This window comes from Lactuca sativa, chromosome 6 (assembly GCF_002870075.4).
Source record: "Lactuca sativa cultivar Salinas chromosome 6, Lsat_Salinas_v11, whole genome shotgun sequence".
NCBI lineage: Eukaryota > Viridiplantae > Streptophyta > Magnoliopsida > Asterales > Asteraceae > Lactuca > Lactuca sativa.
Window position 1 is genome coordinate 117,334,609 of NC_056628.2, and position 12,762 is coordinate 117,347,370.

At 33.1% G+C, this 12,762-nt stretch overlaps 1 protein-coding gene across 1 annotated transcript; it reads right to left on the reverse strand.

Moving 5' to 3' along the window:
• Positions 1 to 8,874: 8,874 nt before the first annotated feature.
• On the reverse strand, positions 8,875 to 12,340 carry LOC111904246 (uncharacterized). Its single transcript, XM_052765003.1, has 5 exons — positions 10,578 to 12,340; positions 10,174 to 10,320; positions 9,848 to 10,111; positions 9,720 to 9,766; positions 8,875 to 9,605 (listed from the first exon to the last, which is right to left on the reverse strand). Exons 1-5 carry the CDS (start codon positions 12,338 to 12,340, stop codon positions 8,875 to 8,877), a joined length of 2,952 nt encoding a protein of 983 aa, XP_052620963.1.
• Between the last annotated feature and the right edge of the window lie 422 nt (positions 12,341 to 12,762).

Genomic DNA, 12,762 nt, shown 5'->3' on the forward strand with positions numbered 1-12,762 from the left:
AGAAATTCAAGTTAGTTGATTTAAAGTCCTTAATATAACACCCAATATGAAATATTAAGGCTAGGATCCAACAACCTATTTATAACTGGAAGAGGGATGTCGTAATCCAAGTTATAAAATAGTTGAAGGTAGGTAAATGATGATTTACCAATTTCCACCATGAAAAACGAAATATAATTAAGTTTTAGTTGGATTTGAAACTCTTAGATCTTTTGAGATACATTGAACTTTCAATGGCATTTTTGAATCTCGATTGTGCCCTCTCAAGTTTGTGACTGGGATGCTGAGGATCACAAACAAGGTGTGAATAACCATACAAATTGACTTGGTACCCTTAACTTTATCACCTACTCGATGTGCCGGTTAGCCACACAGCTCCACCGATCTATAATAAGGTCAAGTTACCCCTTGCCACACTTACTAGTCCTTGTTAGTGTGTCGGTTAACCACACACGCTCCACTAACGACTTGGTAAGGTACAAAGTGTAATTTTATGGGTTAGCACCAAATTCACATTTTCCTAAAGTAACTAAGATTGGGAATTATTAATGTATAGTTACTTTATAATTTCATTATACTTTTAATGAGGATTAAGGTCCTATCCTACCTTTTTCGGCTAACGACCCTCCACCAGTCAAGGAAGCGGTGGGTGAGAGTGGACACCCATTAAATCCCATTTTATAGCCAGTAACCTTATACCCCCCCCCCTTTATAGACCGGCTTCGTGAATGAGGCCTACTAATGGTAAGATTGACTTATTCTTATACATATCTATATAATTAAAATTATAATAATAGTATAAGGGTGTATTTTAAATATTTAAAATACTTGGTGGTTTAATCTATTAATTAAACTATACTCTTAATTTAATTAAACTTAAACCATGTCTTTATGGAATAATTAACTCTTTTAATTAAACACTTTAATTAATTTAATGAAGTCCATAAAGTTTGAATTTTTTAGCTTTTAAAAAAAAAGATTTAATTTGGAATTAAAGTGTAAGACTTTACAAATTCCAAAACTTGAGGGCATGTTTTGAAACTATTTCAAGACTCTTCAAATTTGTAACTTATGAGTTCTAATGGTTCATAAAGTTGAAGACTGTTCATATTATGAAACCTACTATTCTTTAATGACAACTTTTAAAGAAGTGACTTTTGGTTATCCATAACTTGAGGACAAGTTATGGACACCATCATTGCCATTAAGATCATGAATTAATCAACCATGCAAGTTACAAATAATTCCTATGATCTTCTAAAACTCATCAAAACAAATATTCATATCAACAATTTCAAGAATCATAAATAAACCATATAAAACTTGAAATTTTCATAATAACCATTTATTTGGATGACAATAAACATTACCATAACATCAAAATCAAGTTTTAAGAACAAAAACACACAACACCACAAAACTTGGAATAACTTGAGAGAGCGTCACTTAGCCTCAAAAATCAGTTGTGCCCTCTTATGAATACCCTTGTGCCGATTTTGCATGCTATAGGGTTTCTTTTATAGTGTGTCATAATTAGGAGTTACAAATGTAAACCCTAATTGTCATGACTCTTCATTTCTCATGACCCATGGGTTTGTAACTCTCATGGACTATCCATGCAGCTCCATATGGTTATAACCAAACCCATAAACCATGGATCATTAATCCACCATAAAAGAATTGATGATTGTCATAATCAACCCTATATATTTAATTAGTCTCACTTTGATCACCAAATTAATACTAGATTAATACTTGATCAATACTAATTAAATAATACTATTATTAATATATTAGAACTTATAATATATTAATAATCAGAAGTGTACTTTCTCTCATTTTGTGTATCCAAGTATTGCAATGCCATGCAACCTAAATGGACCATGCCGGGTCGGGTCAAGTACATACTAAATAAAGTTATGGACTTAGACACTATATCCAACAGTTTTGAGAGTTAGAGGTTGAATTCTCAGTCTTTTTCAAAATTTTGATTTGTTCATTTACAGTCAAGGTCTTATTAACTATATCAACAAGATCATTAGCATCTAGATGTTCATTGATTTTCACTATTCCATAGGGTCCCTCTTTTTTCCGATCCAGTCCCTCCACCACCGCAAACCCCAGTTAGATTCAGGCATGCTACACTTTTTAGTGATATCTATTATCGGGGACTTTATCAAAGTCAGAAATAGTCATCTCACAATCATTAGAATTTGCATCTACTTTTTCCCTTTCGAAATATAATAATGTTAGAAGCTTCCTATGTTGTTCTTTACTTATGTCATAAGAGTCATGCAATTCAGTCAGTTTACAATAGAGTCTTTTAGCAGAATTACAGTAAATATTTCTTTGTTGTAACAAAATCCTATTATTTGCATTCAAACTATCTCTATCGATCATAATATTCATTATTTACAACTCTATATGATCTATTTTAGCCTTCTTCGCCTCCAACATCCTTTGGGTTTCTAGTAACTAAGTACTAGATTTTTTAGCCTCATTGCTAGCAGAGATCACCAGATTATTAACATAAGTAGCAGCATCATCAAACTCAGTTAACATAGAATTATAAGCACTTGAAGGAATATTAAAGGATTACAGTAGAGAACGTACCTTCATAATCATTGGTACTTTGTCTGCTGATGTCGAAACAAAGCAATGACCATTAATCTTCTCTTCTTAATCCTCCTCAAACTTTGCAAAAGTGGCTCCATGTGTCGGATTTCTCATCTCTTCATCATCCGAGCTAGAAGACCATATTTGGTATTTTCCCTCATCCTCATCTTCTCCTCCCACAACCAATGACACCCCTTTCGAATTTTCCCTCACTTCTTCTAGCTTTTCGGAACAGTATGCCTCATCCTTAACTTTATTCATCTTTTCTTCTTTCTTTTTCAGCATGCAGTCATTGGCCATGTGATTTGCTCCATGATAGTAGTGGCAATCAATTCCCGAATCACCTTTTAGCTTTTTCTCTTGTTTCGAATATTCACTTTTAACCACTTTCTTCTCAAACTTCTTCACATCACTAACTTTTCTAGTGTTACTTCCCTACATTTTACCAACTTTCGACTTTCCATTGAATGGCTTCTTATAAAACTTCTATACTCTGTTGTTGGAGTAAAAATCCACCGCTTCGTCATTAAAGTTGACGATAAGACCTTCGTCTTCAGTGCCTTCCTCCTCGGTAGCTTCCATCTCACCTACTCTTCATGATACTTTCGAAACCAATGCTAATGGACCTCCCATATTGATTTCTGTCTCCAAATCTATTTCATTTATTTAAGTTTCGTTAGCTTTTAGTAGGTTGTATAGGTCATTGAGAGTCAAAAAATTGAAAGTTCGTTGTGTCTTCATCATTAAGCTTACATTTCTCCACTCCTTTCTAAGCCCCATTATGAAAGTAAGGTTGTATTCCATAGTACACATGGTAATTCCATACCTATTACACTTGTAGATGAGCTCGCTCAGGCGATCATAGTACAATTCAGTCGATTCACCATCTTTTTTCTTAAACTGCCTTAATTTAATCAGACATTGCTTGACTGAACTGATTTTGTTATTCTCACTACCCTGGTACTTTTCCTTCAGTGTATTCCAGATTTGTTTTGATGTTTTGTAGGTTCAAACATAATTATACACCATAAGAGGAAGAGCACCACGAAGCTCTCTCATGCATCTTTTCTCATTCTTTTGTAGCCTTTCAGTTTGCTTAGTAACACTTTGAGTTGATGCGGAATTACTAAGGATTTGAAGTGATGAAGGTGGATGAACATCATCAGTAATGCACTTCCATAACTCGTCATCGAGTCCGTTCAAGTAATCCTCCATTCGATATGCCCATTGATCATAATACTCTGGAATAAGCATAGGAATCTTAGTTGAAGGTCCTAGCAAATGCGAGAAAGAAGCCATAGTATCCATGTTGAAGTTCGCCATTGATGTACGGACAATTTCAGATAAAAGCTTGAGAAATTTGAGATTAACAAGACGAATCAAACAACAAATGAACACCGAACACTCGATTTATCAATCGAAATGCAGAATGAAATTAGAACTGAAGCTCTACAAAGATTTTCAAAATCAAAAGTGTGGAAACTTTTGAATCTAAAATGACATTCACAAAGCTTTTGAAACAGAAGAAAATCGGATCAAAACAGGTTGATTCCTACTCTGATACCAAATGTAGTTCCGATTAAATCGAGTAAATCAAACAAAATCAGAGTTAGAAATGATTTAGAACAAGAGATCTAAATATAATCTGTTTGGCACTTTGTATTGCTTGATCAGTTGAATACAAGAGGTTGAAAGAGAATATGATTACAATCAGGAAAGTTCTTAACCTCTAAAGTATCCTTCCCATATTTATGGGGAAAACTGAAAGCTCAAAAAAATATAAGGACTTCGACATCTATGCTTCATTACAAAACTAGTCCTTAAAATAAAAATACAAGTCAAAATATGATATTACAAGTAACAAAGATAACTTTGACATATTACAACCTTCGAACCCCAATAGTGGCAGAAGTGAAGGTGGTATAGTTGACGGAGTTAGCAGTAGTGTGGTTGGTTGTTGGCGGGGTGGTGACGGTTGCGGTGGTGGGCAAGACGGTGGAGGATAAAAGAACGGGTGGCACTGCATAATCATGTATGATTATAAACTCTCTGGATGTGCCAATACGACGGAGGGTTAGAGTAACAAATAAAAAATGTATGGTTTGAGGTTTCATCTCATGATCTCCATTTTTTATAACCTCAGTGAAACATACCATTATATATATATATATATATATATATATATATATATATATATATATATATATATATATATATATATATATATATATATTATTTGTCGCTCTAACGCTCCAGCGTACTAAAATATCTAAACAAAAGTTCTTCAAATTTAATTCTTTACAAAATGAGTACAATCATGAAAACTTCATAAAAAAATTATTTATTTATTGTATAAAAAACGTAGAAAATAAATTATCTTAAAAGCATAAATATTTAAGAGATATTTATATCCAATGTACTAGGGACTTTTTAAAAAGTATTCTTCAAAAATAAGTTTTTGAAGTATTTATTTTTAATTTAAAAAAAAAATCGGTTTTAAAAAAATATGTTGAAAATAATATGATCCAAAATTTTATGATTCAAAAAAACTTTTGATTCAACTTTTTTATTATCCTTAATTTGTTATGATCTAAAAATATTTAGACTTAATTATTTTATAATCCTTAATAATATATCTTTAATGATACAAATTTAAATGATTCAAAGTATATAATGATCCACAGTTTTTTTTTTTTGAACACAAACTTTATTTAATTGAATATATTATTGATCCAAAACCATATGATTCAAAAATGATTTGATTCAAAATTTTATAATCCAAAAACAATATGATTCAAAAAAAAAGTATAAACGGAAAATATTATGATCCTTAATATTCTTCTTATTTAAAATTTGATAATTGTTAAACATTAAAACTCAAACCGATATTTACCTAAAAAAAAGAAAATAAAAAACAGAAAAAATAATTAAAAAAATAAAAACAAAAACACTAGTATCTTCATGTACTTAAAGATATTTAAAAAAAAAAAAGAGAAAAAAAGCCAAAAAGAAAATATATATATATATATATATATATATATATATATATATATATATATATATATATATATATATATATATAATTTAAAAAAAGCAAAAAAGTAAAAAAATAAAAAAATAAAAAAACGTTAAAGCCGAGCATATATATGTTTATTTTTTTAATTTCTTTTAAAAGTTAAAAAAAATAAAAATAAATAAAATAAACAAAAATAAATAATAAAGTTCACTTAAATGACATTTCATGGACGTTTATCGCACGTGATTAAATCATCAAATATGTATTAGTTACTATGGACGTGAGTCGTATACAAACACACCAAAGCCAAATATTGGGTTTGAGTTCTCATCGAAAAGGTTATTAGTATCATTTGTAATTTTTTTCTTAATTTATGTTTTCTTTTTAAATGCTTTATAAAAATGACACGTTTCATTTTCTCATCGTTTTTTATTTTTTAAAAGTATTGATGTTGACAATAAGTTAAACAATTATTTATTTAATCTTTGGTTTTTAGAAGAAATTTAGATTCCTCATTAATAAGTTTAGGATATGATTACCGATAACTAATTGCATTTATTTATTAAACATACTACAAAATTATATTTAATTAATAATTTATTGAAATCTTCATAAAAATGGCACATATCATTTTCTCATCATTTTTTTTAAAAGTGTTGATGTTTATAATAAGTTAAGTAATTATTTATTTGATCCCTGGCTTTTAGAATAAATTTAAATTCATTTTTAGTAAGTTTCAGATATAATTGTCGATAATTAATTATATTTCTATATTGAAAATCCTACAAAAATCATATTTAATTAATAATTTATTGAAAATAATTTATTAATAATTACAAGTTTTACTACAGAAAATTAAACTTTTTTGTAACCGTAGTTGGTTCAATTCACCACAAGGAAAAAGGCCATTACCGGCAACTAAAGTCCCAAAAGTCGCCGGTACTGATAATAGCGGCGACGCGTCGCCGGTAATAAGTCGCCGCTACTGCCTCGTCGCTATTAATCAGTTTGTCACCGCTAATGATAATAGTCGCCGCTATTAGTATGTCGCCGTTAATGAGTATTGTCGCCGCTAATAATGTTGTCGCCGGGAATGACATTTGTCGCCGGTAAAAGTGTCGCCGGCAAAAATGTCGCCGGTAATGAGCTCTGTCGCCGGTAAAAGCGTCGCCGGTAATTTTTTTTCAATTTTTTTTTTTAAAAAAATGATTTTCGTTGCCGGTGATAATATCGCAGGTAAAAGTGTCACCGGTAATAACAATATTCGATTAAATATCAAAACCAATAGTGTCGACGCTAATTACAAAACAAATATCCTATTAAATATCAAACATAATAGTGTCAAACAAACATCCAAAATACAATTAAATATCAAAAGTCATACTATCCGAGTAGCAAAACAACAAATTTTTTACAATCTACCAAGTAGCAAAACGAGACAACATATGCAAATAAAACCCATTCTTACATACCCTCATCGTCGTTCCCATCGTTCCCTTGATTATTTTGGGATTGAAAAAACGAATAAAGTTCATCCCTACATGCCGGGTCGGCGAGCATTGCACGAAGATTTTCCAACTACATAATTAATAACAATATATATAAACTTATAAGTTAGATTGTCAAACATAAACAAAAACTATCAAAATACATTGTTATTTTTAAAGTAAGATAGAAAACCAAATTACCAAACTTTTTAGCAAATAATCACCAAACTACCAAATCAACATGCATTTTACGATGCTAAAGTAGATTGCTATTTTACCTGTGATGGTTGTGATGGTGGTTGTGATGGTTGCGAAGGCTGTGGAATCGTCGGGAGACCAGAAGGTTTGCGGCCAATGCCTCTAATGTGGCCACGTCGCTCTCCTAATACTTTCTCGAACGTAGCTCTTTCTTGAGTTGGCGTAAACTCACTTTCACCTTGATTTTGTTCTAGCAGCTCTTCAACTAACCGATTCTGTAACTCCCAAAAGTGAGTAACAATTAAGTATAAATAAACATTTAAATATATGATAAAATTATAATTAAATACTTACATATTGTTGTTCCGATTCAGTAGTAACAAATACACCATTCTTATCGGTATGAGCTTTGCGAAATGTTTCCACTCTCTTAAGGTTCTGTTTAAGTTTAAAAATTAGATTATATTTTAAATAAATAATTACATGTATCGTACGGTACCTTCTTATAGCAAGTACTGCTATACGAGCTCGAACCCCCACGATTCACAATTGTTTGCTTTTCACGGATTTTTTTGTTTCTTTCTGAAGAAATTTTGTGTTCGTCAGTTTGAAAATACTCAACTGTCTTCTCCCAGTTATCAACAAGCATACCATCCGGAGGATTTGCCAATGCTCTCGGGATATCTTCATACCCTCCGACCATCTTGAAATATTCTTTAGCGTCGGCTTTACGCTCTCGAAAACCTCTTAACAAGGCTGCTTGAAAACTCTCTGTCAATAAAGTAGCTTGTGCATCCTGGTACATTTGATTGAGATCAAACTTTGTCTACAATAAAAAAAAAAGTTAACCAAGTAAGAAACAATTATAGTTAAACCTATAAAATATATTTAAATAAATAATTACCGCTAAATGTTGTAATACAGTGTCCTTTATATCAGGGGAAACTCTTTTCCAACTCCATTTGTCGAAAGGGACCATCTGCCACATTGTTTTCCCAACTTCTCGGGAAAACATGTCTCCCACCTCTCCTACGGGATTAAATGTGATATCCCTATCAAATTGCATGGGTATTGGTTTCCCCTGGTTCTGCAAGATTGCTTTTTCAAGCTTTATATTTTTTGCTTTTCCTCGAGCTTTCCTTCGGGCACGTCCCTCAACTACAAATGTAATTAAAAATTATTAGAAACGACATTTAATTTATGATAATTGAACAAAAATAGTAAATAAAAATTCATGATAAGACTTACTGTCCAGCTCGTGCTGGCCAGGACCTCTACCACCTGGGAAAGGTGGGTCCTCAGCTCCGTCTCCCCCATGTCCACGACCCATGACAGCAGCCATGGTAAACATAAACAACAGCCACACTCTCATCATTTCCTGAAAAATTATAAGATATACAAATACAATTTTTATTATAGATACACATTACATAGAAATAAACATTTAGATAGGAATAAACATTTAGATAGGAATAAACATTTCCATTTAAACTAGAAATCCAAATACAGTTCATATTACAAACACATATTACAAATACATATTACATAAGAACTATTCTAATCAGAATCTTCCTCATATCCTTCAGTGTCTTCTTCGGTATCATAGTCAGAATCGGTGTCATCGTAATCAGTATCGCAATCAGAAACATCATTGACTCTACTAGTTGGCGGAGGAACTTCAGATGCACTTTCTACATCAACAATGACTCTAGGAATGTTTTGAAAGTACATGCTGAAATCGATAAAAAGCGGAGCATCGGATGAAGAGATATTTTGAAGTACATCGACATCGTCTACATTTTCGTGTGAGACATTGTCAACATTTTGAACAAGGTCATCGTTCGATGGTAGATCCCAAATACTTCGATGATTAACATGCTCGACAACACACCGATGGTTATTGTTTGGCTCTCTGATGTAGAACACTTGTTTGGCTTGTGACGCATATATGAGTTGATCATCTTTGTATGCTTCGCGTCGTGTGTCGATACTGGTGAAACTATCACTAGAAATAACTCCTGCTCGAGTATCAAACCACTTGCAACGAAATAGTAATGTTGAATAATCATGTGTATACCTCAACTCTATAATCTCTTCTAACTGGCCATAATACTTCTCGCCTTTCTCACCCACCGCTAAAACCCCAGAGTTTTGTGTTGTACGTTGTGTGTCACGACTAAGTACCATAAACCTAACACCATTGACTATGCATGCGGTGTAAGAATAAGCATTCATTTGCGGGCCCATTGCAAGAACCGACAACTCTTCGTGGAATTCTGGAGATTTTTCTATTTTCATTTGATGAACCTAACAATTATAAATTAATATGTATTATGTATTCGTTAGATCAATGAAACAAATTTGTTTATTAATTTATATTACCTTTTCACGAAACCAATTACGAAATTCTCTCTTTTCATCACTTTGGGGATGCTCAGATTTGAATTTCCTATGTTGGTGACCAAAAGATATAGATTTAAAAAGATAAAATAAAAAATTAAGAATGAAAGTTAGAGATAAGATTAATTACTTGATATACTGTCTGACTTCTTCACAGCTATTCAATACAAACCATTCCATGTTATGCATTTCCGTTAAATTAAGAGTTTTGATTTGAGTTGTGCTGGTCGGTCGACATTTAGACTCAAACATCCAAAACTTTGTTTTTTCAATGACAATATCTACATTTCTTTCCGGACGATTCTTTACATCTCGAAGGTACATTGAACAAAATGATAAAGCTTCTTCAGCAACATAACCCTCAGCTATAGAACCTTCTGGCTTCGCCTTGTTTCTGACATAGTTTTTTAGTTTTTTCATATATCTCTCGAATGGAAACATCCATCTCATACAAACCGGGCCTCCAGCAATTGCTTCATCAGGTAAATGCAAAAGTAAATGACCATAATGTCAAAAAATGCCGGAGGATAAATCAATTCTAACTTGCACAAGATTGCAATAATGTCTACTTTTGCTTTCCTCATATCCTCCACCTTCAATGTTCTGGAACAAAGTTGCTTGAAAAACGTACAAAGGTCTACAATAAGTGTATAAGTATCTTTGTCTAACAACCCTCTTACTCCAATCGGTATCAAACGTTGAATAAGAATGTGGTGGTCATGCGATTTCAACCCAATAATGTTAGTATTGGTATCGTTCACTTTCTTACTAATGTTAGAACGAAACCCATCCGGCAGCTTAACCTCTTTTATAAATTGACAAAAGAGTTGTCGAATAGATTTCGTGAAAGAGTATCTTGCCTGGGTCTATGAAACTTGTCACCATTTTTTTGCAACCATTCATTTCTCCGAATGTTTAGAATTTTCAAGTCCTCTCGTGCATTTGATGTGTCTTTGCTTTTATCGTTCATTAGGAGAGTACCTAACAAACTCTCGTCCACATTTTTCTGGACATGCATGACATCTATGTTGTGTTTCAACTGTAGAGAAGACCAATACTCGAGTTCGAAGAAAATGCTTCGTTTCGACCAGTTCAACTCATAATCTTGCCGCTTTGGCTCCCCGCCTCCATGGTCAGGATGTTTACCCGGTTTACGAGTTAGTAGACGACCTAGTTGCTCTTGTATGTCATCATTATTAAAGTGTCTCGGAGCGGGTCTTGTCTCTTCCATCCCATTAAAGTCCAACCTATTTCTTAACGGATCATTAGCATCTAGGAAACGACGATGACCAATATATACGACTTTGTTTGTTGCACGGTACGAAGGAGTGTCTTCATTGCAAGTAGCACATGCTCTATACCCTTGCCCACTCCAACCCGATAAACTACTACGAGCTGGCCAATCGTTTATTGTCCACAACAACATAGCTCTCATCGTGAAGAATGTGTTTGTCGCCGCATCTTTAATACGTACGCCTGAGTTCCACAAATGTTTAAGCTCTTCCACCAACGGTCTAAGGAAAACATCCATATCCTTACCTGGAGCTTTCGGTCCTGGAATCAACAAAGTCAACATGAATGATGACTCTTTCATACAAAGCCAGGGTGGCAGATTGTATGTGGTGAGTATGACCGGCCATGTGCTATGTGGATTACACATGTTTCCAAATGGATTGAAACCGTCAGCTGAAAGACCTAGGCGTACGTTACGGGGTTCACTCGAGAAGTCGGGGTATTTTTTATCAAAATCTTGCCAATGTTCCCCATCAACAGGATGAATCATCACACCATCTTCTGAACGTCTGGTACTATGCCAAATCATATTTTTGGCAGTGTGCCTCGAACAATATAAACGTCGTAGTCTAGGGGTCACAGGAAAGTACCGTAACACCTTATGAGGTACTTTCTTACCCTTGGTGTTTTTATCGATCCATCGGCTCTCTTTACAAACGGGACAAACTTGCAATGAATCATGTTCTTTCCAAAAGAGACAACAATCATTTTTACACACATGTATCGACTCATACCCCAGGCCAATAGACTTTAGTTTCTTTTTGGCTAGATAATGTGAAAGGGGAACCTTGTTGCCTTTGGGAAATGCTAATTGCAAGAGCTCAAGGAGTTGATCAAATGAACTATCAGTCCATTTGTTGTTCACCTTGATATGCATTAACTTTGCTAGAAACTCAAGGGAAGAAAAGATGCAACCAGTATACAATTGAGTTTCCATTTCTTCCAACAACTGTGCAAAATCATCATCCACACCGCTACCCCTTGTATTCGAGGTTCCTTCATCGAGGTTGGTATCATTTTCTCTCGACTCCCACATCACATCGTCGATTAAATCGGCCATTTCGTTACTTGGCAAGACGACGGGAGGAATAAAAGATTCACCATGATAGATCCAAATTTTGTACGCCTTACTGAAACCATTTATAAATATATGGCGTTCAACTACAGTCGGGTACTTGAAGTAACGGTTATCACATTTTTCACACGCACATCTGATTTTACCATTACTATCAAGGTGCAACTTCGACTTCTCAATAAAAGCTTTGAGTCCTGCTTGGAACTCGGGATGGTTTCGATATGGATTAGTAGTCCAGCTTTTATCAATAGACATGATGTTGCTGAAACATAATTTTGGGTTTAGAGTTTAGTATACAAAATTAGCATTGTTTTTTTTCAGTCCACATTTTTTTTACATCTAAAATAATACAAAAATTAAGTAATAAAAAAATGAAAAAAATAAATTAAAAACTATATAACTTATTGGTTAATTAATTTGGAGTTACCTTGGGTAAAAACTAGAAGCTTTCTAGTTTTAGTATATAAGTTTTTAAACAATTTTATAGTTTTTTTTTGTGTTTTTTTTTTCAAATTATAAAAATAATGTATTTTTTTTTTTCAATTATAGCATCCTACTTATAAGAAAACCACATACTTTTACATACGTATTATGTTGTTGTGTTGTTTTTTCACCGTCGAGATTAAAATGTATATAAGTTTTTAAAGAATTTTATAATTTTTTTTGTGTTTTTTTTT